General features: G+C 36.0%; 2 protein-coding genes across 4 annotated transcripts in view; one reads left to right on the top strand and one right to left on the bottom strand.

The window, feature by feature from the left end:
• IP3K2 (Inositol 1,4,5-triphosphate kinase 2) overlaps positions 1-1,972 on the top strand; it is a 142,618-nt gene extending 140,646 nt beyond the window's left edge. For all 3 annotated transcript variants that reach the window (XM_069504005.1, XM_069504006.1, XM_034977116.2), the window contains one exon: positions 555-1,972. In XM_069504005.1, the coding sequence (XP_069360106.1) occupies positions 555-899 (345 nt within the window). In that variant the 3' untranslated portion in view covers positions 900-1,972. The remainder of the gene's footprint in view (positions 1-554) is intronic.
• Positions 1,835-27,467, bottom strand: Ork1 (open rectifier K[+] channel 1). The gene is made up of 6 exons (XM_034977115.2): positions 26,937-27,467; positions 6,511-6,690; positions 5,537-5,658; positions 5,120-5,360; positions 4,765-5,027; positions 1,835-4,683 (listed from the first exon to the last, which is right to left on the bottom strand). Exons 1-6 carry the CDS (start codon positions 27,079-27,081, stop codon positions 2,602-2,604), a joined length of 3,033 nt encoding a protein of 1,010 aa, XP_034833006.1. The 5' UTR covers positions 27,082-27,467; the 3' UTR covers positions 1,835-2,601.

Raw genomic sequence — 27,467 nt, forward strand, 5'->3', positions numbered from 1 at the left:
GGTGGAATTTAGAAAATCGAGGCGAGGGATGAATTTCCTAAAATCCTGGAACACGTATTTCTTTATTTGTGACCGAAAACCAATTTTCATGCAAATAACTTGAAAAATGACGGACTTTCATACAAACTTTTATCCCCTATTTAACCCACTTAGATAGATATATACTAGATACCTACTCTTTACAAAGAACACACCAAACAGTGGTTTAGGCTGGGCGTTGATATATATGTCAGTCAGTCAGTCAGTCGGGACTTTGAATTTTATATATATAGATTATAAAATGTACGTAACTATAATAAAATTTGAAGTCACGATGATAATAAAAGATTGCCAAAATACGAGACGCCTTAATGCATTCTCGATCTCGCTTCCTGATAGGCAATAAATATAATATGAATGTTGCTTCCAAAGAGGAGCAGCCTTTACAAAACATGTAACCTTTAACTAATATTCTGGACTGATCCCAATCACACAGAAAAAAATACGACCTATAGCTACCGAATTTTGTAAATAGTATTACAAAATTTTAACCATTTAATTTCTCTTATTTACAGCCAAAGTACCTCGAGAGGCTGAAGAACATACGTGCGACGTTAATAGAATCCAATTTCTTCAGAACACACGAGCTTATTGGCAGTTCCTTACTTTTCGTCCACGATAAGAGAAAAGCATCCATTTGGATGATAGATTTTGCCAAAACAGTTCCTGTACCTGACGGTATAGATATCGACCACAATTCCGCTTGGAAGGTCAGCAACCACGAAGATGGCTACCTCATCGGCATTAACAATTTAATATCTATATTCGAATCCCTTATAAAAGACAATAATGGGAATATCGAGTGCTTTTCTAATTTAACTGTAGATAAAAACGTTAGAATGGACACTTTAGCGACCTGAAATTTATTAAACGTTCCAATACAGAGAAAATCTGTAGCGTGAATTTAAACTTTGAATTATATTTTGTACAAAGACAAAGTACCATGTATTGGTACTGAAGCTATTGATGATTGTAAATAGTGTATTAAAGACCGTGATTGTATTATTGATAAGTTGTTTATAATACTCATCTTTAGAGTTAGAGAGGAACGTCATTGGATTTATAATTTGTAAATTTCATAGATGACGTTATTTTGTTTATATTCTAGAAGCTGACGATAATATTGAAAAGAAACATTTTGAAATACCGAAGAATATAGTGCAAGAGATAAAGATACAATATTTGGCACGGCCGATGAGTATGATAAGGAATGGTGGTATATTACTATGTACATAATATTGTACATAATGATTGATCAACTTAGCCTATATTTATTGGTATTTTAATAATGTACCTATTATGGATCCGTAGCAAGCATATAATAATATTGTAGGTTATTTTTAGTAACAAACAGAATATTAAAATATACGATGAATTCGCTCATTCATTAAGCATTAATGCTATTTTAATTGATTCTTATCTAAATTGAGAAAATATTGATCTATTTAATACTGTTTAAACAAATTCTGTAATTAATATGCCTACGTATGATAGATGCTTCGATCTGTATAATTATATCATCACTATATTACTATATTATTGATGTGTTTATTTTTGTTACTCAAATGAACTTTAAAGATTTTTCCGGCGTATCAAATCGATGTTTGTAAAAAAAACTATAAATAAATTTAACTTATAATAAAGAATGTAAATTAATATTGTTATTTTAATATATACTTAATTCAAACTGTTAATCAGAATTTTCACATTTCTTAGCCAGACGTAGGTATCTGACATAAAAGTGTTTGTTATACTAAAAATGTAAGTTTTAGGGCTTCTGAAGAAAAGACAAATAGACACAATCATAATATAAATATTTATTGTTATTGTAACTACACTATATTAGTGTAACGACTAGATAAAATTTAATTCCTAAGTAAGAATACGTAATATTAAATTTATTTGGAGACACTAATTAAAACATATCACATTTTTTTGGTGTTTTGATTTTTTCACCTTGAAACTAGGGCTAAACATTTTTGAGGTTGGAGCTTATCCAAAAATATTTAAAACTGGAAAATTTAAAAAAATGGTATGCTTATTAATGGTACGATTACACCTACCGAGTAGGGAAGCGAGACAGTAAAATGTCACTCGGCCGAGACAAAGCTGTGGCTGAGAAATTGTGGCGAAATTGCACTCGTTAAAGTGTTTATACCAACCGAGTACTCGGCCGAGGACACTGACTCGCCACTGTACTCGTTAGGTGTAATCGTACCATTACCTGATAAAAAAATATAAAGACCTAATACTTAACTGATTTGCCGAGCCACAGTTAAGTAAAAACCAACATATTTTGAGAACATTACTAAACTTATCAGGAAAATATTCCAGACATTAATATGACAAGATTTTTAAAAAAATTAGGTATAATAAAATCTATAAATTCTAAATTAACTTAAAATATCAAAAGAATAACAGTAAAATGGAATGGTGACGATTTATTTAGCAGTAAGGAATATAAATACTTCCAACTGGACGGCTCAATTAATTCAAATAGTAATATAAAAATAATAATTTAAATACTTAAGTCTACTAATTGCACTGATATGACTGGCACTGTTACGTATTATTTTTTTCTTTATTATTATCTATCACAATATCAGTTAAGCTGTCGCGTCTTGAACCTTCCTCGATGGCAGACGCACTTTCTTTTCGCATTCGTGTAAAAAGTCTAGTCACCGGTGCTGTGCCTGACCTGCTCGATTCCGCAGTAACAGGTGCTGGCGAATACCTTCTAGTTCTTGGAGTTTGTACTTCACTGGCGCTCTCTGAATAAGGAGGTGGAGGTTGCATCAACATGGACATCCGATTTTCTCTTTGTGCAGCAGCTGTTATTTGCAGTTCAGCCCCTGCAACAACTGTAGCCAAAGTTGGAGTAAATTGGGGAGCCGCAGCTCGCACTGATACTTTTCTTCTTCTTGGTCCACTCATTTCTGCTATATCACCTCTTGCAGGAATATTTGGCAAATTGTAATCAGGTCTTATAGACCCTCGCCTTCTTGATGACGATGGTTCCGATGAATCTGATGCGTCTGAATTACTTTGTCCGTTAACTGTGTCTATTACAGCTAAAGCTCGTAGTAAATCGGCAACACTTGTGTTTTCTAATACTTCAACTTGCTCTGATTCCGGTAAATTCGAAATGTTTACGTCGGGATCAAATAAGCTAGGACGTCCATGACGTGTTCTATTCCTATAATTATCTAATTCACTAGAGAAGAGATTTCCTCGGCCAACTTCGGTAGCCTGCCTAAAGCTATTTGCATCACCAGCAAATAAACTGTTGCGACCCATTTTTGTTTGATTTTGATACTGCTTGATACTGGCCTCAAGATCACTGGTACCACTTTCAGGTGTACTAATTTTTCTGCTTTTGCCAAAAGACGGAAACAGACTGCTGCGACCGTGACGTGTTTTTTCCTTATAATTAACTAACTCATCCGAGCTTTCCGGCAATGTCTCATCGTCGCTTTTCTTCGACCTACCAAATGTGGGTAATAGACTAAGACGTCCTCTTCGAGTACGATTTTGGTATTTTTGTACCTCGTCCTCATCAACAGTATCCTCATCATTACTTGTATGATCACTAAAATCAAATGTAGGAAAAATACTATGTCTGCCCCGTCTTGTATTTTCTTTGTAATGTTTTGCATCATCATCAGGATCACTAAAATCAAATGTTGGAAATATACTATGTCTACCAGATCTAGTTCTTTCCTTGTATGCTTTAGCTGCAGACGCATCCTCGTCTTCACTAAAATCAAACGTGGGAAATATGCTGTGCCTTTTAGGTTTCTGTTGGTAAGCCCTAGCAGTAGCTCTATCTTCGTCCTCCGAGAAGTCAAATGTAGGAAAAATACTATGCCTACCACGTTTTGTACTTTCTTTATATGCATCTACGTGACTTTTTTGGGCATCCCCAATACCGAATGTTGGGAAAATACTACCTCGTCGTTCTCTATCTTTATTAATTTCGGAAGACCCCTGAGGACTACTTAGTCTTCCTCTCATTGTGTTCTTGATATATTCCGCAGGACTTTCACTCGAGCTTGGTTTTCTAAATAGTCTCGAAAATAGGCTTTTTGTACTTGTATCATTTGAATCTACATTCGCTGGTAGTGATAGCTTTCCGCTTCGAATATTGGCCTCTTTTCTATACTTTTCAGCTGTATCACCATTTGTCCACGTAAAATCATGATCTAATTTAGCAACAGATTCTTTTCTATAATTTGGTACCGCAACACTTAAAGCTCTGGTTCTCATACTGACTGGAGTACTAGGTATATATTCATGGCCAATGCTAAAAAGCGATGGCTTTTCACTTGCTAAAATATGATCGTCATCAAAAATATTGATACCTCTGTCACGATTGTGTGCTTCAAACCCACCTAATACATTTACAACTCTAGCTAATAATTCAACCGGTTTTATGATAGCTGATGCTGTAAATGTCTTTTCTTTGTCTATTCCAAGAAGATCAGTATCCGACTGGATTCGAAGCATATCCTTAGCAGTGAGTTGAATGTTTTCAGAGTTCGCTCGTTTTCTCTTAACAACAGGATCTCTTGGTTCTATGTCAAAGGTGAAATTCGGGCAACTTGAGCTTCTATATAAGAAAGGTGTAGCTTTGACATAGACAGGCTGAAAATAAAATGATACTCTATAGTTATGTTCAATATATCTAATAATATGAATTGCTTTTTATTTTTACTAAATACTTACTTTAACTTTCAACAAATTAGCTTCATTTACAATTTTTCGTATAATAGCAATGTCTCTGGTAAATCCTTGTAATATTTTGCTTTGTGTGGATTTCAATTGATAGGCAAATTTTTGCTCCAACCTGTGTACTCTCTCAGATCTCATACCACTGGTGATGAAGCCTAGCAACATTACAATATACCCGAGGCCAAAGGTGATCCATACGATGAGGAATATTTGATATGCCATGAAATAGCCGTACTTAAAACCATTATTTACAGTTCCTGAAAAAAACATAGAGAAATAATAATTATTTAAGGTTAAGAAAATAAATCACTCATAAATGAGTACCTATATGCTAATGAGAAATACATACCTGCTACTAAATCACCGAATCCTATAGTAGTTAAAGTAACAAAGGCATAATATATTCCAGCTACATAATCCCAGCCCTCGAAGACTATAAAAATGCAGGCAGGCAAGAATATGAAGAACAAGAAACCGGGGACTAAGTAGAGAAATATTTGGCCGAGCATTCCTAAGTTACTAAAAAAATAATCCAGTTTATCAGCACGCTTTTCGTCTTTTCTTTTGTACTTTCGGTATACAGAAATGAGCTGAAAAAATTAAAAAAATGTGTGGAAAAATTACTATCTCTTGTTTTAGTGTTCTTTTAAAGAAGGCGAGACGTGTTACCAAATACTAAAGCTAAATAGTTAAGCGACTTTTCAGTCCACTAAAATATTTGGATCTACATTTTGTTATTGTATAAAGTAGGTAGTCATTTTTTTACCTGACGACCGAAGTATTCACCAAGATTTGCAAGTAGTATACCATTGATGGGGATTCCAAATAATCCATAAAATATCATCAAGATTCTGGACAGGTGAGTTGTGGGTGCCAGATTCCCGTAACCTGAAAAGCGATACGATTCTAATATTATTTCCATAGATTCTTGTAAAGTTAGGGTATTATTATAATAGCTGGTCTTATAATAGGTCCGCATGGAATTTAAAAACATCGATAGTTTTTTGGGAATGGAAGACCAAGAGAATATGATTTACTGGAAAACTATTTTTTATAGTGAGAAACTAATAATCTAGGACTTGTAGCTACAGAGGGAGAGCCAGCGCGTGCCAGACCTTCCTTATTTTATAAAAGCGGAAAGCTTCTCTGCGTAATGTCCCCAAAACTGGGAGGAACGTTTGTTTGGATGTTTGTTTAGATCATGGTGGCTTTGGGATATAACAGGTAATAAAGATGTAAGAAATCTTACGTCAAAGTATAAAGTCTAATTTTTTTATATTTTCTTCGGAGTAGTATAAGAAATCACGTCGTGCATTACCAGACACTTAACGTCGTGGGAACCACCACCAGACACCCTTAGGGGGTTGACACCATACTAAGTGTCTGGCAATGCCTAACGTGATTTTTAATACTATTCTGAAGAAAATATAAAAAAATAGTCTTTATACTTTGACGTAAGATCGTTTACACCTTTATTACCTCGCAAAAGCCACCATGATCCAAACAAACGTTCCTCCCAATGTTGGGGACAATACGCAGATAAACTTTCAGTTTTTTTATAAAATAAGGAAGGTCTGGTACGCGCTGGCTCTTAGGCCACTACAGACACAAATATAATAGGAAAGGTAAAAGACTACACTAAACATGAACAAAGTAATCTTTAGGCTTCATTTTAGACTACACACGGCACGAGTAAACAAAGGAGTGGAGGAGTAAAAGTCAATTCTTAAAATTACTCACCAATAGTACTGACAACCGTATAAGAGAAGAAGAAGGAGTGATAGAAATCCCACTTGAAGGGTGGCTCAGCATCTTCCGTGGTGTAGTTAAACATGGACTTGCCACAGTATTCGGAGAGCTTGCGCAGTATGCTGTCTTGCTTTTCAGGATCGTTTGGAATGTAGTTTTCGTATAGCAGATCTGAAAAATAGAAACAAACTCAAACTCAAAATATTTATTTAGAATACTTAGGTAAAATTTTACTCTTCCTGATTGTCAAAATTTATATTTTTAAGATGATATAGTGGTATGTACTTAAAACTAAAGTTACGAGGGTTCCAAACGCGCCCAGGTCTGAGAAGAGCCCACAAAAAACTCAGATTTATGAGTGTTTATGTAAGAGGCGCAGTGATATTACCTATAAATGCAATATACCTATTATAGGCTGATAAATAACTGATCATAAAAGAGAACAATAAACACTTATAAAGAGAGAGAGCCAGCGCGTGCCAGACCTTTGTTATTTTATAAAAGCTGAAAGTTTTTCTGCGTATTGTCCTGGAAGGAACGTTTGTTTGGATCATGGTGGCTTTGGGAGATAACAGATAATAAAGGTGTAAAAAATCTTACGTCAAAATATAAAGTCTAATTTTTTACATTTTCTTCAGGATTGTATTAGAAATCACGCCATGCATTGCCAGACACTTATAATCATGGCAACCCTCTGCTAGACATCCTTTTTGTTTAAAAGTTTGAGGGTTTCTGGCAGGCGGTTGCCACGACGCTTAAGTGTTTCGCAATGTATGACGTGATTTCTACCTACTATCCTAAAGAAAACAAATTAGACTATACTTTGACTTAAGATTTTTTACACCTTTATTACCTACTTACCTTTTATCTCCCAAAGCCACCATGATCCCAACAAACATTCCTTCCAGTTTCCAGTACCTATTGCGGGACAATGCGCAGAGAAACTTTCAGCTTTTATAAAATATGGCTCTTAGTCCATTAATACCTAAGTATTATGCTTTTTATATTATTCATTGTTCAATGTGATAAAATAGAACAATATGTTTGCGGTTACTACAATTCTGATATAACGTTAACTAAGTATTAGACCTAATAGGTATCGGAAATATCGATCGGAAATGATCAACGATTGTTTAGCGAATTTACCAATTTGATTAATGAACAGTTTTTGAAAATCGTCAGAAGTTGGCCTGCAAACAAAGAAAAAGGGTAGGTATCATAATATTTTTAGTAATATCGCAATTTATTTTAATTTTTATTAGTCAGTAGGTAGGTAGGTATAATGGTAGATTTAGTCCGTCAATTGTGGGTAATTCTATTATAGTAGGTAGGTAAGTACACAATATCTAAATCAAACTAAATTGACAGTCTAAATCTAGGGCTATCCTTTTCCGGGATTTCTTTTCAGGGATCATGATGAAAGGGATAGCAATTAATTTTGTCCTGTCATATTTTTAGTCTAAGTTAGAGTTAGCCGCAATACCACATCCTTTACTGATAACGCTGAAGTAGTGCAGCTAATCTATCAGTTAGTGAATAATGTGGTCATTATGTGGTCAATTGTTACCATAAAATGTAACAACTTTAACAAGACTATGGATCTAGTTAAACAAAGTATTAAAATAATTGCTAAATCACGACAAAACGGTAACGTGCACCGTTAATTAGGTGTTTAAAGTTTTTTTTAACAATCACAATTTTATGGTCGGCTCAACACAAATGAGACAAATTGTTGTTTAGGGGAAAAATAAAAAAAATTAAAGGAAAAATTCGCGAGGTACCGCGTACACACCATTAAATTCTTTGGGGCAACACACACCGGTAGAGCCGAAGCGCGGCGTCTTTCTTGATGACAACTCAAACTAAGTACTTACCTACTTACTTTGGCATAACTGTGGCGACACACGGCAAGGCTTGTTGTTAATGTTATACTTGTTGTTAAAGATTTTATGTTTAAAAAATTTGTGTACAACTAAATAATCACCAATGAATAATATGCCCTAGTCCCTCTAGCAGTCATCTGAAGAAGAAGCTCTCGAAGTTCAGATGCCCAAGCAAAGATGGCTACTTCAAATCAGACGCTGCTAAAAAGGAGCGATCGCTGCGGCAATGGCGTCCATAATAAACTGTATTTATGTGCTCTCTTAAATGTATTCCTATGAGAGTATGTCGATTGTCGACTGTCATAACTTTAGCTTTAAAAGGATCTTGTATCCTGTAATCGTTTGCAGAAGTCAAGGGCTTGTACAGACAGAGGTCTATAAATAATCGAGCACAAGTACCTAAGCTTTACCTAATGAATCCTCTACAAGAAACTAAAACGAGCAATCTCGATCCTGATGCTGCGAGGGCTGAGGATTTGTTGATTGTGAATTAGTTGTGGGTGACGAGCTCAAACTTTGCCATTGATTTTATATTTCTGCTAACTGGTATCTTGGTGGTTGGTTGGGTATTGAACCGACATACCAAGATGTAAAAATCTGTTTGAAACTTATAAAGAACTAAAAATATATGATAAACTAGTAAAACTCTATAAAGTAGGATTCCGGAAACGATTAGTAGTTTTTGATACTAAAAATGGTTCCTATTCAAATTGTATAGTACCAACGACACGAAAGGAGGGAGCGGTGCTGCTATTGTCATCGGATCATCATTATGGGTATATAGAGCTGATGTAAAGCCGATACACGGCAATGTGCTTCAATTGAACGTTGACAATGCGAAGGACGGGACCACTGTCAAGATCAAGGGAATGGTTGATTACAGATAGGTACACTATGTACATTTACAGGTTTGTGAGACTATTTTATTGTTTGGAGTGGAGATCGCGTACCGGTAAGCGCAGTGTGGGACGGCCTTCAGCGGCTTCAGCCTGCTGCTGGACCGATGACCTGAAGAAGGAGGCGGGGAGCGGGTGGATGAGGAAGACGAAGGGCCGTGTTTGGTGGCGAGCTCTTGGAAAGGCCAACAGACTCATACAGGCTGATGGAATGTTATGGGGAATATTGCTACGAATCACAGATGGATCGAATTAGACGTGTGTGCTAACACAGAATAGTTATTTTGTTTACTTATGTGTTAGAAAGCTAGGGAAAGGTAGGTAGGGAGCTGCAGGAAATCAGATTTGCTTCAAGAGATAGATTAGTTGTTAGGGTAATTTGACAAAGAATGTCCTAATTGTTAATCTCCGTAGCCTACCTATATAAAAGGTAAGAGAGCACAATGCACATTGGGAACTTCATGACTAACTGTGTTTTGTCCTTTACAGTTTATGCGACGAAGTGCTTATTCAATTAGTGAGATCGTGATGCCTTTCATATTAGCACAAATTATTGGAAGTTAGCGTATTCTGCCAAATTCTTCTTGTGTGGAAAAGTTATTTGAATAAAATGCATAGTATTAAAGTAATATTTGCGGAATGGGTTTAATGTCTCGGCATTGAATTAGGGTAAGAACTGCCTTGACATTTTTCGTCACCATCTAAAGATGTATACTGACCAAGAGCATTCGTTTGTAATGTAGCAGTAGCAGCTCAGATTTGAGCGTTAGATCGGCTAGTACTGTATCAGTCGTCAAGCCGATCATTAGATTAATGAATAATGATACAACAACGAAAATTGTTGTATAGGGAGTGTATAGTAAGTAAGTGTTACAAAAGGGAATTTTCCTCCGGCTACCATGAATCCGGCTAGAATGCACCATTACAATGTAAATTCTCAAAATCATATTACATTACTGTCATGTAAACTCTCGTCAGAATCGTATACCACGCAACGACACGCAAGAAGTCTTCTTGAGCTGTGACAAGCTTTTCAGTTTTCAGTGTTAAAACTCTGTACAATCAACGCCTTTTTTCATATTAAAATTAGTTAATTTGTTAATACTTGTAACTAAGAATAATAAATGCTGTTTTTTACTTTTATTTAAGTACGTATTTATTTTATTTGAGTTGAGGCAGTAAATGGGCTTTTAATTAATTCATCAATTAATTAAATAAACGTAGATACTGCAGTTCACTACTTCTATCAAACCATCTATAACTTGTTTGACAGTTGTATACCCAAGAAGGTAAGATCTGGGATAGTTTGCCGTTATCCGGTATGGTTCACAAAATACATTATCAGGGATTGTGAACGTAAATTAAAACTACATAGAATATGGAAAAAGTCACAGTTGGACTCGGACTACAAAAAATTCTGCGATTTACGGTCCAGCCTTAATGATAGAATCCAAATTGCTTATAAAAATTACATCAAAGATGTCGAGACTAATATCAGGAAGCATCCTCAAAAGTTTTGGGCTCACGTCTCGTGCTTGCGATCAAAAGGTGATTTCGAGCCAACAGTGGATTCCAATGGCAAGCGCCTGGTGGGAACCAAAGCAGCCGAAGCTTTTGCAAAGTTTTTCTCAAGCGTATTTCTCCCCGAGGTTCCATCACTTAGTGCTTCGCAGGCTAATAGTTATGATAACAGCCGAAACAGTAATATGATATGTGTACAAAATATCTCTCCACAGCAAGTAAAGCAAGGTATTACTAAGTTGAAGCCAAATAGCTCTATAGGCCCGGATGAAATTCCACCCTATATACCCAAGAAGTCCAATTATTTTGTGCTTCCCCTCTTTCATATATTCAACTTGTCTCTTAAATCTGGTACCTACCCATCACAATGGAAGCTATCACTATTCCTAAAATTAGAAATACCGTAGCTGTTGAGGATTTCCGCCCTATAGCAATCTTGTCTACACCGGCTAAAGTTTTTGAGAGCATACTACATGAAATAGTTCATAAGCAAGTCAATGTGTTTCTGTCTGATGAACAACACGGCTTTAGGAGCAAGCGATCAGTAAATAGTAACCTATTGATATTGGTAGACTACATTTCCGAATGCTTGGATCGTGGTGGACAAGTTGATGTCCTTTACTTTGATTTTCGGAAAGCGTTTGACAGGGTCAACAATGATATATTACTAGTTGTCTAAGATTGGTTTAGCTCCCAACCTCCTACATCTAATGGCAAATTATCTGCAAGATCGAAAGCAATTTGTACGGCTTGGCATGTATGAGTCCAAACCGTACCACACTCGTTCAGGCGTCAGTCAAGGCTCGATTCTTGGTCCTCTCCTTTTCTTGATAATGGTCAATGACCTGCCATTAGTGCTGGAAAGGGCCAAGTGTTTACTATACGCTGCCGACCTGAAATTGTTTATGGAAATAAAATCTGAGGCCGAATGTGTTGAACTCCAGGATGATATCGATGCTGTCATCAAATGGAGCGACGAAAACAGAATGGAGTTCAACACCAATAAATGTTCGGTCATGACTTTTGGACGCGGAAGGTGTCCAGTTTTCTTCCCGTATAAAATGAACGGAGTTCAATTGCCCAGACAAACTAATGTAAAGGACTTGGGAGTAATATTTGACCATAAACTGACATTCCATGACCATATTTCTACACTCGCCTCCGAATCATTCCAGCGGTTGGGGTTTGTTTTGCGTAATACTCGAGATTTTCAAAATTGTTACACGATAAAACTGCTATTTGACGCTTTGGTTCGTGCCAAGCTAGAAACCAGCGCTTGTATTTGGAATCCATATGAAAGCACTTACACCTTGCTACTTGAAAAGGTTCAAAAAGCCTTTCTAAGGTATTTATATAAAAAATTACATGGGTATTACCCATTTATGTATCCCACAAAATTTCTCCAAGGGCACTTGGGTTTCCACTTGCTCAAAACCCGAAGAGACTGCGACCAAATTGGTACAATTTGCAAGATTCTTAGGGGTGTGATCGACTGCTCTGAACTACACAACAAGCTCTGCTGCGTTTATGCACCCTCTAATTACAGCTTTTTCCGCCACCGCTCCAAATTTTTCGTAAGTCCGTTTAGTCGCACGTTAGCGCGCTCCAGATCACCCTTACCGCGCACTTTGGCTGCGCTCAACGCACTGCTGAAGGAGTCCCCTCGCTGTGACATATTTGCTGACAAATGGGCTGACCTCATGGGTCAGATCTTGCACTTTTGTGAAAATTTATAATTTTGCTTTTTAAAATTTATAATTTTAACAATTTTTGTAAGTATGTTTATGTTAGTTTGTACTCGTAGTTTAATTAGTGTAATTGGCTTTATGGCCGTTCTAATTAAATAATAAATAAATAATAATAATAATAATCAATTGAACATGGATGTACCAACCAATAATAATTACTTGATTTAAACTTATTATCATCTAGGTTTTATTCACAACAGGTTACAAAACTAATACATTAATATGCAATCTTGTAGAAGTATGTAATGTGTCATTGTTAATCCATATTAATAAACTCCCATCTTGGGATAGATTAAGTCGTAAAAAGACACCAGTAGTTTCTCGAGATTTAACAAATTAATTAATTTTTAAATGTTATATCTAATAATTTTTTTTTATATAACCGCAGACATCATTTACTTTACTAGAAGATAATTTGGGTTTTTTAAAAATCCTATAGAAACTCTTTTTTTTCCACGATAAAAACTAACATATTATGCCTTCTCCGAGATGCAAGCTCCTAAGGTATCTGTGCCAAAATTGGGCTGTGAAAAAGTAACAGACAGACAGACAAAAAAAACACACATTTATAATTTTGGTATGGACGTTAATTACATGCACTAACTAAGAGAGTGCTTTATCAGTATCACAAAAGATAATTAGGTTAAATCCTAGGCCCAAAAAAGTGTTTTCGGAGAAAGAGTGATCTTTCATCCAAGATATCCATCAATTCAGCACGTAAAACGTGACGTATGTACATTTTTCAAGTAATAAGACAATTTATTATTTTTATACTGATATATTCACGTCCAACGACAGGTACTAATCAGAGCCCTAATTTCCCGATCACGACGCAGCAGAGGCCGAAGGTGTTTGCATGCGTCGTATATCTTTCCACTTTGCGATGATAAATAGGATTTTCAGTCATTACAGTTTGCTCTTATACCTCCTTCCTTATTGTTTACTAGACACATTACTTACGTGGATTTGACTTTTCATAAATCCCGTGGGGACTCTTTGACTTTTCGGAATAAAAAGTACGTAGGTAACTTAATTCCGTCTTCGGGTTGCAAGCTATTTCTGTGCCAAACGTCAAAATCAGTCAAGCGGATGGGCTGTGAAAAGGTAACTGCAGAGATACATATACATTTTCGCACGGCAAGGTTTTCCCGTTGTTTGGTAGTCGTAGCCTACTTAAATAACATACTTCTATAACACGTTTAAAATGTAAATACATAAAAGGAAAAGGTGACTGACTGACTGATCTATCAACGCACAGCTCAAACTAATGGACGGATTAGGCTGAAATTTGACATTCGCAAAGAAAGGATTTTGGAAAAATCAAACTCTAAAGGCGTAAAATAGGGGTTTGAAATTTGTATAGTCGTGGGCATATGCTAGTCTATTAATTACAAAATAGACTTCCTTCTTTCAACTCTAGCGTGGTAAGTAGTCACATCTGATGCCTTGCAACCAGACAAATAAAATAAATAAATAACGACTTCAGAGGTAATTACATGTAGATTAATAATTAAGTATTCTTCCTATAGCTATCGCCTATTTCTATAGATTGTAATTTATGACTCATTGGTGACGATTTAAAGTTTAAACAATGAGGTGTACCGTGTTTCGCATAGACATGGTTTCATTACAGAGGATTGTGGTCACAGTATTGAATAGACGTCTAGCACTGTTTGAGACCGGCTGGCTAACTCTTAATATACCTACCGTTTTTTCTCAATCCTTTACCGGCTCACTACTGAGCACGGGCCTCCTCACAGAAAGGAAAGAGTTTAAGCCATAGTCCATCACGTTGGCTAAGTGTGAAGATTTAACACACCCTTGAGAACATAACGGAGCATTCTATAGCATACAGACTTTCTTATATTTATAGGAGTCTCTCTCTCTCTCCCCGTCTCATACCCTGATTGTCATCTCAACCTGTCGCCAACTATATATATCTATATATCTATATATAGCATGCGGCTGAAAGGAATGTATCTACATCGACCTTTAGAAGGAGATAGCAGATTTGTAGAGCATTGTCTCTGTCGTTGAGACCGACAAAACGTCATATAGGTATGAGTGACAGAGACAACGCTCTACAAAGCCGAAATGTTATTCTAAAGGCCGATGTCGGTACATTACTTTCTGCCACGTAGGTACTGTTCTCGTTATAGTTAAAAAAATAATTTGCAAATCGGTCCAGAAACTTAGAAAAAATCGATGTACGAGTACATACATTAAAAAAAAAGTCGAAAAAAAAGGGGCTGAATTGAGAACCACCTCCTTTTTGGAAGTCGGTTAAAAATATATAAACTTGGCGGACAACAAACAAATTACAGATATGTCCATTGTCCAGATATGCAACTAGCGTGGCCCCCTCAGTCCCTCTCGCTCAAGCAGAGGTACTTACTTGTGAAATGTTATTCCGTCTATTTTACGTTCGCTTCGGCTATTGTAGCCTAGTATACTGCAACCCACCATTGCACAATAACATCAAAAACAAAAAACAACAAAACAAATCAATTACTTATTTACAATACTTGAGTCAACATCACTTCACTTTGTTTGCCAAAATCTCACGTACAAATACATTTTGGCAAACAAAAAAAGTGGCCACGGTGAACATAATCATTTTGTCACGTTCTAATAAGAGCTTACATGCTTTTAGCTACCTCGCTCTAACAGTAAGTGTCACAATAGGGCTACTTCTAATAAATAGTCCTTGTTACAATACAAATATTCGCCATCCATGAAAACTTGTACCGGAAATTTCTAGAGTCCATTAACATTCAGCAGCAGTGTGACATGAGGAAAACTAAGCATAAGGACGTGTCGGCAAAGATGTCCTCCCGGGTCCAGTGTTCGCTGAATCTCTGATTTGTAGTCGGAAACCAACGGAACTTTTCCTCGTTACTACGATAATAATTAGTTTATGTAAATAGATGAGAAAACGCGGAAAGGAAAACTATTGTTTAGCTTACAATTATTGTTGTGCAAACTTTCGTAAGTAATAGATATTGTAACTATTGGAATTACAAGTTCAGCTAATTTAAATACGATTTTTATGAATAAATATGTATAATGTAAAGCAATGATGATTCCCACAGTGAAGAAATATCTAATTGAATCAGCTTTTTAATTACAGCTGTGCTAGCCTATAGTGGTTAGGACGTCCGCCTTCTAATCGGAGATCGGGGGTTCGATCCCGCGTCCTCTAACTTTTCGGTGTTATGTGCGTTTTAAGTAATTAAATATCACTTGCTTTAACGGTGAAGGAAAACATCGTGAGGAAACCTGCATGTCTGAGAGTTCTCCATAATGTTCTCAATGGTGCGTGAAGTCTACCAATCTGCACATGGCCAGCGTGGTAGACTACGGCCAAACCCTTCTCACTCTGAGAGGAGACCCGTGTTCTGTAGTGAGCCGGAGATGGGTTGATCATTAATAATGATCAACCTAGCTTATGCTCGCGACTTCGTTCGCGTGCACCTAAAAAAATTTAAACCCCTATTTCACCCCTTAGGGTTGAATTTTCAAAAATCCTTCCTTAGCGGATGCTTACGTCATAATAGGTATTTGCAATTTGCATGCCAAATTTGAGCCCGATCCGTCCAGTAGTTTGACCTGTGCGTGGATAGATCAGCCAGTCAGTCAGTATCAGTCACCTTTTCCTTTTATATATTTAGAAGATTACAACATTTCTATTGAAGTTCCTTGTAAATAAAACTAGGCCGTGTAATATGTATGTAGATCACGTAAGGCTTTGGAAAAAATATTTCCCATTAAACGCTACTTCCGGATACCTACTCATTTTTTATTAGATACATTTTTATTACCCCATTTTCAGGGTTCCGTATCTCAAAAGGAAAAAGGAACCCTTCTAAGATCACTTTGTTGTCTGTCTGTAAAGTAAAGTAAAAGTAAATGGGCCTACGGGGTACTTACCGTTGGCTTAGAATCATGAAATGTTACACGTAGGTAGGTTTTATAGGGAATAAATCCGAAAACCGTGAGATTGTGGTCACATCTCAAAAAAATATATTAAAATGTGTTCAAGAAAAAACAATTTTCTAAATCACTAGAAGCACTTGTCATTAACTGTGCAGTGTTGCACATAAAAATGTTAAAATATGTTGCACTTAACCGGTTTTTTGGTTATAATTTTTTTGGAGTATAAAATCATGAGTATTATGGAAAAGTGGTAACAAAATGTAAGGGTTCCAGGATTAGGTCTAACTGAAATTTATTTACACGACTGCATAAAAAACCAGTCAAGTGCGAGTCAGACTCGCGCACCGAGGGTTTCGTAGGTAGGCTACAGTCGTAATTTGTCGACATTTTGCACGATAAATCAAAAACTATTATGCGCAAAAATAAAAATGAATCTGTTTTTAGATTTCATTCTTTCCTTTCAATTGCGGAGTCTTTCGCAAGCTTTCTTGCGAAGCTTTTGAGAAGGTGAATTTTCATTTATAACCATCGATTATAATAAACCAAAAAGTGCAACGTTACGTTCCATGTAACTAAACGTCTAAAACGGATTAACGTTATAAATATTTAAATCACGTAACTTGTAGGCTTGTGAACAATCTCGACCATTAATCTTGGCTGTTGACCACATATTTTACCGTGATAAGTGGTACGACGTGGAACAGGACACCGAACCTACTACAGAGTACGCGGTAGAAAATATTGTACATCGAACTTAGAAAGAGATAGCGGTTTCGTAGAGCGTTGTCTCCATCGTTGAGACCCACAAAACGTCACATAGGTATGAGTGACGGAGACAACGCTCTACAAAGCCGAAATCTCATACTAAAGTTCGATGTACAATATTTCTTGTCGGCTACTGTACTAGGTATTTCTTACTAGCGTAACTTTTGTAACGTAACTTTTGTCCGCGGGAAATTACCGAGAGACTAGAATATTTTGCTGGATAAAAGTTGCCTATTGTTCGATCAAAGAACTAATACGCGCCTGTGCCAGATTTAGTAAAATTCAGCGGTTAGGGCTTGAAAGGTAACAGACAGACCCTAAACCCTTTCTCACTAGTCAATTTTCACCCTAGTTGCCTGGTAGAGATCACTTCGAAGCGATAAGACCGCTATTACTTCTATCTTGTGTTCCTTATGTTGTGTCTTATTTTTATAATGGTATACAATAAATAGTATTAAGCTGAACTAAATAGATAAAAAAATGTTATTCTCATCTAAATATTAGAAGGAAAAGGGGACTGACTGATCTATCAACGCACAGCTCAAACGGAAGGACGGATCGGGCTGAAATTTGGCATGCAGATAGCTATAATGACGTAGGCATCCGCTAAGAAAGGACTTTTGAAAATTCAACCCCTAAGGGGGTGAAACAGGGTTTTGAAATTTGTGTAGTCCACGCGGATGAAGTCGCGAGCATAAGCTAGTTTATAATCCATATTATATGCATAATCCCATGATTATGCATATAAGAATCCTGATTAGTATTAAACTGGGTCACATATTCGTTCTACTGAACCTATAAATAAGACTAGTTAGTAAGCAATCAAAGAGATTTAATACGCAACAAGGTTTAAATTGAGCGCTAGCGGTATTGGTTTTACATAATTATTGCTACAAGTATTTACTTTAGCAGTATCAAATGTGATCAAATCCATATCCATACTATAATCAGTACCCTTATTATAAATGCGAAAGTGTGTTTGTTGGTTTGTTCTTCAATCACGTCGCAACGGAGCAACAGATCGACGTGATTGTTTGCATAGGTATAGTTAAAGACTTGGAGAGTGACATAACCTACTTTTTATACCGAAAAATCAAAGAGTTCCCGCGGGATTTTGAAAACCGTAAATCCACGCGGATGAATTCGCGGGCATCAGCTAGTATGGCATAACATTTAAAAGTTCATTGGATAGGGTATTAAAATCTGATATTTAGCATTGACTAGTAAGTAGTTATAGTGATAAACTATTTACTCGTAGTAGTATTACTGTACCCGGGTGGCTCCGACAGCAATGACTGTAGGTACTTATAGTAGGTACTAAGTAGGTTTATGCAATCAGGAATTTGTTCACATTGAAACAATAGAAATCCAATGATATTATAAGGCAATCGGGTCTATTTCATTAGTCGTTAAACTGTTTGTAAAATAATAAGCTATTAAATTTATCATCGTCTATCTTTTACTGGTGTAGCACGCGTATGGAATTCATTTTTCGTGAATAGATCCCACCTTGCTTGTTACAAAATATATTTGCTTATACTTATTTTGGGGGAAAAGTCAAACAAAGCAGGTTTTTAAATAGATTCATGTTTGCAAGCCATTTTGACCCTTGGAAGTACATTTTTTTTTTACTTAGTACATTTTCAATAATTTCAGACCAATTTAATGAAATTGCCCTAATTTTTTTACAATAATTTGACAATTTGAAATTTTAGGAATTTAACAGGCGGAGACATTCTCTCCGCCTCACATTCCTATATCCATATTGTTCACTTATAACTAGCGACCGCCCGTGGCTTCGCTCTCGTGGAAATTCCGAAAAATCTGGACATATTCCTTGTCTTCTATGCAAAATTCCAGCTATCTAGGTCCAAGCATTTTAAATGGGCGATGATGAGTAACCATTAAGTGAGTCAGGACTTTTCTTTTTTGTAAGTATATTTAGATGATGTGTTTATATAGTTTGCTTTATTATACTGTGATGAGACCCGCCATATAAATGATTTATATCAATAGGTTAAAGAGATGAACGTCCGTCAAAAGGTAAAACAGTGACGTAAGTGAGAGCGGAGGATCCGTGAAGTGTTTGTCTCCTTCAATTATGAGAACATTGATTAGAGTAATTGAGCCATTGATAATAATGTGTAGGTACTAGGTACCTACTCGATATACAGTTAACAGCTACTGTTTGCTTCAACAATCTGTAAAGTAATGGACTCTTGAAATACTTTTGATCGTGTAAATATTGCTTGGTAAAGCCTCGTTGATCCATTTCAGCAAAAATGTTTGTAGTACTTACCTAGATATAGGTAATTCCCGTTACCGAAAATGTCCTCGTGGTAAAAGCACGAAAAATTTACTCATTTTATCCATTTACCAGCTAATGTATAAAACCTAAGATTTACAAATATTCGAGCTTTTAGGTAACACATGTACACGTATTAACATCTTTTCTATTTTTTCCCACAACGCGAGAAATTAATAGAAGCAGCCCTACGATTTAAGGGGCCTCAAAGTTTAGGAACAAAATAAATATGGATCCAACATGCAATGACTTTCTCAGTAAGCTGATCTAAATGTAACGTTGATATTGCTTCATCGTCGTCAACCACAATAGCTAATACTTAGACGTCCACTGCTTGATATCGGTTTCTTCTAGATCCCAACCTTTGGTATAGCCGAGTCCCTGTGAAGTGTGAATCATTAATGCGTTATACAAGCTTACCCTAATTATTTCTTAATAAGGGTATAGATTATCCCAGAATTTCTGAAATGTAGCAGACTGATAGAGTCAGTGCACTCAGGTTTTTATCCTTCAGTGGATACCTGCTCTGTATTTTTAACAGACTTCAAAAAAAGGAGGAGGTTCTCAATTCGTCGGAATCTTTTTTTTAGTGGATATGGAGTTTAGACGCATCAGGTTTGCTATTCAGTAATCACAATAATTATACTCCAAGAAATTTGCACAAGTCTTTGTCATGGTGAATTTTAATATTTTTAATATTTAAACAAATGTGCTCTCTTTAGTGTAACACCTAATCGGTTGGAAGATGGATGTAATTATCCTTAGGAATGCTTTTGTTGTGTGAACGTCATAACATTTGTATAATTATTTCAGTAGTAAGTAATTGAAATCTTTTGTTAAAATGCAAACGCCTGAGAATTAAGTTGGGTACCTACTTACTCATTTCACGTGATAGATGGCGTAGTGTGTGTAAAATAATGCACCAGTAGATATACCTAACGTAAAACATTCTTGAAAGAATATTACAAGTACTTAAGTAAAACTGAAAGCATAAGTGTGCCTAAAAAACCGGCCAAGTGCGAGTCAGACTCGCGCACCAAGGGTTCCGTACTACAGTCGTATTTTTTCGACATTTTGCACGATAAATCAAAAACTATTATACATAAAATAAATAAAAATCTGTTCTACATAGAATGCACAGGTAAAGTCCTTTCATATGATACCCTACTTGGTTAAGTTATCTTACTTTGAAAATTGGAAATACTTACTAATTATTTGTTCATCATCATGAACACATTCAATTTTTTTTTGTGATGTAATCACAAATTCACAGTTTTCGGATTTATTCCTTTATTTGTGCATAACATCTACCTGCATACCGGATTTCATGATTCCAGGTCAACGGGAAGTACCTACCCTTATAGGTTTTCTTGACAGACATGATTCTCTTATCTGTGGACACGATGGACAGACGGACAGACAAACAACAAAGTGGTCTTATAAGGGTTCCTTTTTTCCTTTTGAGGTAAGGAACCCTAAAAAGGAGCTAAAGTCTTACCTACCTAATCCCAAACGAAAAATATGCGAATTAACGGGTTAGAATATCGTGGTGTGCAAAAATAGTGCACCAGTTAAACAATAATATATTTCAGGTATTTTTCTTTGCAAGAAAATTTAAAGGATACACTAACTTAAGTACCTACCTACTAATTTGTCAAAATTTACCCATATTACAATCAAAATAAACAAGCCATTTTGAATCACCCACAACAATAAAAATTGGAAATGTATCGCTATCCAAGTGTCAAAAATGCTCAGTAATGTGCACTCATAAAAATGTTGATGCTAAATTTTAATACCGACAATGAAATATGTAAAGTAATATTTAAAATCCCGCTGCTTCAAGGAAACAAAATGACGATAAATCGTGAAGATATAATACAAATTGACAGCTGTGTCACGATTTTAGCATAATATGTAAAATTATTAAAGAGATATTAAACTACTGAACTGTCATAAATTTTCGAAAGGCCGGCCGCGATTACACCTGTAAGTTTTACTAACCACGAGAGCGGAGATGGGCGGAGATGTGTTTAGTAGACCAATCAGATTATTTGTTAATGGGTGTGATAATTTTTTCAAGTCATCTATCAGTAAAGTGACTGGTCTGCTAAACAGATCTCCGCCCGTCTCCGCTCTGGTGGATACCGGGCCTAAGAAGAGCGTATTATGACAGAATCTGATGTTGATCAGGGCCTTCCATGCACCAAGTCATTAAAGTCGTTTAGTATTCTACCACGTATTTATTTTAATCCCATATAACATTTAAGTTTATCTTTAATATTTAACAGATAAGTGATGTAATAAAAAACATCAACTGTGATTGTGTGAGCGAGATAAAATTTAATTATGTGTTAATTCTATTTGTTTTACTGATAAGTTAAATACTCAAACCAAAATGCATCTCTAGAATCATTAATTATCGAGTTACTTAAATGACTCATAAAGTTTGTGCATTCGGGGATAAAATAGAACCATCTTTATTAACACAGTTACTTCGGCAAATAAAAATATACCTAAGCGACTAGCAACCCGCCCCAGCTTCGCTCGCGTAGTTTATTACAATTTTCGTAGGGATCTCTAATATTTTTGAAATAAAATGTAGCCTATGCCACTCAGGAATAATGTAGCTTTCAACTGGTGAAAGAACTTTCAAAATCGGTTCAGTAGTTCCAGAGACAACCCCACAAACAAATTTACATACTTTCCTGTTTTTATTTATTAAGATCTGAAGGTTTGGTCCAAATATGAAAACTGATCAAGTTTGTCTCAAAACATTAATAAGGTATAGGATTTCGTAGCCGCAAACCGCTAAAATCTTTGCCCGGTCATTGTTTGTATATTTGTCATACTTAGCACTTTGTTTTGCATGCAGATTATTATTAAGTAGACATCCGCTAAAGAAAGGAATTTTGAAAATTCAACTCTTAAGGGGGGTTTGAAATTTTGTAGTCCACGCGGATGAAGCCGCGGGTATAAGCTAAATATCTACATATTTTTGTGGCGTCACGTGTATAGAGAAAATGTAAAAACGGAAGATTCGTTTGACGTTACATCAATCCGTTTGTGTTGTCAATTAGATTTTTTATCGAGAACCGTGGAAAAATATAACAATCGAGATAAATGTTCATTGATTGAAAGTGAAGGCTTTGTTACAAATTGTCGATAGCAATAATTATTAAAAGAATAATAACATTACAACATGGGGTTATTCAAGGAGCGGACCAACAAATTCCTGAATGACTGGCAACGCATTGGTGGTTCCTCTGGTACTGAAAATGTTCATGGGCGGCGGTAATCACCTCGTTTGCTCGCCATTTGTATTAAAAAAAACTTATAGAAGGATAAATACTTGTATAGACTTGATTGCAATTTCTAAGCAACGCGCGTCAGCGTTTTTTTTTTTTTTTAAAAAGAATATTAGCCAAGTGTATTATGCTGACTAATATTCCCCTTTCCCCTCCAACTAAGTGTAAAGCTTGTGTTAGGAGTAGGTACGACACAAGTGCGGGTGGGATTTGAACCGGCGACCTTCCGGATTTCAGTCCGCTCCTTTAACCGTTGAGCTATCGAGGCTCTAAACCCAAGTCGGTAACTGGATGGGTGACCGACTTTGTCATTTTCATTCTATCTGTAGCTCGGGTGCTCGGAGAGCACGTTAAACGTTATTATCATCATCATCATGATCAACCCACTGCCGGCTCACTACAGAGCACAGGTCTCCTCTCACAACAAGAAGAGTTCAGGTCATCCACACCTTTGAGACCCGACCCGGTGATGGGTTGAGATGATGATGATGATGACATCCGCGGTAGCCTCGACGTGAGAGATAGGTTACTATCGTAGAAAAACTAAGTATAACCCGACTATGGAAAAAAATTATACAACTTTAACCCGACTAGGTATAAATAAAATAAAGTACCTATACTCCTAGCACAAGCTTCACGCTTTATTGGCTTCTTTTTAAAAAACAACAAAAAAAATAAAAGTAAGAAACAAGTTATGTACTTAGTGCTGTCACCGTCTGTCTGTCTGTTATGTCTATCGGAAACTACTTAAATAAATATTTGATTAGGTATGCAACCAATTTTCATTATAAAACTATTAGCTGATGCCAGGATGGATTTACATTTTCAAAATCCCGCGGGAACTCTTTGATTTTCTGGGATAAAAAGTAGTCTATGTGTTAATCCAGGGTATAATCTATCTCTATTCAAAATTTCATCCAAATCCGTTCAGCCGATTTTGCTTGATTGAGTGACAAACATCCATACATCCAAACATCTAAACATCCACACTTTCACATTTATAATACATATTAATATTAGGATAAATACATATACTTGCTTACTAAGCTTATATAATATTAATATTAGGATAAATACATATACTTGCTTACTAAGCTTATTTTAAGTATCTATAAAATGGTCAAAATATGAACACATAAATATCCTTTCATAAATTATTCTTAATTATGTGTTATTAAATTATGAACAATGTGCCTTAAATAATATATATATATAGTGTAGGTAGGTGTACGTTTTAACATTGTATTTAAAACAAAGAGCGTTTTATATGATTTATTTCATCATTATTAAGAAACACAAGTAAAAGAAATTTTAATTTATCTATAATATAAAAATGAATCACTAAATGTGTTGCTCATCGCAAATCTCGAGAACAGCTGTACCGATTTCGCTAATTCATTTTTATAATATTCCTTGAAGTACGAGGATGGTTCTTACGGAGAGAAAAATTTAAAATATTTGAATCGACTGTTAGGCGGAACGAAGTTGGCCAGGGCAGCTAGCAAATAATAAAAAACTGCCGCTAGTTGCCACTAGTAAAATTGATTTTCTATCGCTTGGTATGGTTAAACATTACTATATTTATTATATATTTATGAACTCAAAATTGTTTCCTCTTACATTTGACATCGCACTTAATACAATAAAATAAAAACATTTTTGGGGACCCCTACTTTTTTGGACGTAATATCCTATCCTATGTCACCCGGACCATAATAACGAATCGATTGACACCTCATTCATTAAAATTGGTCCAGTAGTTTAGCCACTACAGTGGAACACACAAAATACGCAGTTTTTTTTTTTTTTTAAAGAACATTAGCCATGTTAAATGACTAATATTCCCCTTTCCTCTCCAACTAAGCGTCAGGCTTGTGTTAGGAGTAGGTACGACAATAGTGCAACGGGCGGGGTTTGAACCGTCGACGTTTCGGTTTTCAGTCCGCTCCTTTACCGGTTGAGCTATTGAGGCTCTAAGTTACAAACATACACACATACATAGACTGCTAAAATCATAACCCTTCCTTTTGGCTTTGCCGTAGTCGGGTAAAAAGTACAAGAGCTTCGGCTGCGCTGCACCGTTCTCAACTAAGTAGGTATAGTCCGCGACAGGTTGAGATGGCAATCGGAGTATGAGGTGAGGGGACACCCCGCAGACCCGCACGTCACCCGCACTATCCCACACCGGGTTAGCGCGGCTGTGCGGGTATGCGGGGTATCCCCGAATGCCATTTCGACCTATCGCGTGCACTATACGCGAGTCACCGGTTGGTCGATAAGTAATGATGGATTGACATCACACAAGCACGAAGTGCTAACGGTCTTTGAAGGGATGCAAAGATACAATAGACCGTGCAAAGTGGAAGCCACGTAGGCAAAACTCGATCCTAAAGCGGAAAAAGCTAAGAAGAAGAAGCTTTAGTTTGTAAACGTAAATGAAAAATAAATACTGCAATAACAAAAACTGAATGCGATGAAAAGAAAAACACAATAGGTGCTTTGTTTAAACTTACTCCGAGAAAAGAGCTTTGGAAAGTGTAGATCAGTCTAAAACCTATAATCTGCTCTAGTATTATGAATGCGAAAGTGTGTTTGCCTGTTTGTCTGTTTGACTGTTTGTCGGTCTGTCTGTCTACACCTTTTCATGGCCTCTCCATTTATGCAATTGATTTTGATGAAATTTTAATGGTAAGTACAGAAGTAGCTTGTACCTATCCCGGAGACGGACTAGCCTATTTTTCATTAAAACCATCAAAAAATTGTCACGGGATTTTTAAAAACCTAAATACACGACGACAACGTTTCGGACAAGCGCGGACATTACCGTGCATACCTAATTAGAAGATTATAGAGTTTTATGGTTTCAAATGATCTGCTAATTTTGATTGACATTTTAGCAGATCATTAAATATGCTACCAACTATTTAGATGAAGATTATTAACAATAGTTATTGAAAAGTTCTTATCACAATAATAATTAATTTAATTGCTGTGATGGTTTGTAATGAACACTTAACAGAATCAATACACAATTTCTCAATAAATAAATACTGCAGAAATATAAATAAATAATTGCTTGTTTAATAAATTATTGCAACATTTTCCATTGTTTATACCTATTTCTGTAGTTACAACACTACATCGCCAATCCCTTAAGTGGATCGATAAACGTAAAGTAGTAGAGTGTCAACTATATTGAAAACTGCATTTATTCACTTATCCGAGCCTGAGTGCAAGGTTACAACATCAACTGCTAATGTATTTGATATCTATTCACTTTTACATACGCACTTTATTTTAAATTTTTAACCTTTTTCGAAGAACATAATATATCATTCTTGTTGTTATATTTTTTATTAGATTTGAATCAATGAGTAACTCAGCCAGCGTTCTGAGTACTTTGCCTCGTTACAGTGGTTTAGATGATATTTTGGTGCATAATTTTTTAAATTTATTTATGTTCTACAACTTAGTTTTAAACGTTTGTATTGTAAATAGTATTTTTATTATTATTAAATAGTCGGGGTATTCCTACAGTGATATTTTTACTGCAGGTTTCACCAAAATTTTTTTTTTTTTTTAAAGAATATTAGCCATTTTTTTTTAAATGACTAATATTCCCCTTTCCTCTTCAATTAAGCGTCAAGCTTGTGCTAGGAGTAGGTACGACAATAGTGCAACGGGCGGGGTTTGAACCGTCGACCTTTCGGTTTTCAGTCTACTCCTATACCGGTTGAGCTATTGAGGCTCAACCGGTATAGGAAATTTTGAACATTTCCTGAGGTCTTAATAATAATATAATTCAATACATTTAATAATAGTCTTCAATACATTCAGTCTTGTTGCCTATCTATGTGATGATTGGGCAAGCTAGTTAGATGTCATAATATTATGTACGATTACTTGTTTTAATTCGATTTCGCAATGCAAACGCATTATTCCATATAAACATATCTAGTATCGTAAGTGAAAAAGGATATGAGACAATTTGTTATGCAGTTTTAAGGCCATGTGTCCTGCATAATGGGTGTTAGCGCTATTCGTAAACTACTCACTTTGGATTTCAAGTCTTTCCAGTTTTTCTTCAGCCCTTTGCGCCAATTCCAGAGGACTTTCTATGTGATAAAATATGCTCGCGCCGACCAGCAAGTATACTATGTGCAACGCCAACATGCACGCTAATTGCTTTTTGGACATCATCTTGACAAGTTTTTTCTAAACTCCGTCCGTGAGAAAACTTTTGAAAATCACGTTCAAAAATGTAATTTAAAGTATGAGGATCACAATACTTCGAATGTCCATATCGTCTTTTTAAAAGGCAAAACTTTCGGCATTTTAAAAACTTTAGAAAGTCCGTGAAAAGAGTCTAACAGCTGCGCTCATTTTTTAATTGAAAAATCTCCGTAGCACTGGATCCTGTAGCGATCAAGAACACAACCACTGAGTCATATTAAGCATTTTGAAAAAAGTGAAATTCGATTAGTGAAAATTTATAGTAAAAAAAATCGATGACACTTTCCGATTGGACGACGTTCGACCGAAGCGCTAGATCGAATGATTTTCCGGCGCGCGCGCCTCCGGACCGC

Source organism: Maniola hyperantus, chromosome 16 (assembly GCF_902806685.2).
Source record: "Maniola hyperantus chromosome 16, iAphHyp1.2, whole genome shotgun sequence".
NCBI lineage: Eukaryota > Metazoa > Arthropoda > Insecta > Lepidoptera > Nymphalidae > Maniola > Maniola hyperantus.

Bases quoted from the DNA above. Each gene is read 5' to 3' on its own strand.
- Ork1 (XM_034977115.2), bottom strand. From the start codon at position 27,081: ATGATGTCCAAAAAGCAATTAGCGTGCATGTTGGCGTTGCACATAGTA. The intron at 5,659-6,510 runs GTGAGTAATTTT...ATCGCTTTTCAG, and splicing joins TACGGTTGTCAGTACTATTG to GTTACGGGAATCTGGCACCC. The intron at 5,028-5,119 runs GTATGTATTTCT...TGTTTTTTTCAG, and splicing joins ATTCGGTGATTTAGTAGCAG to GAACTGTAAATAATGGTTTT.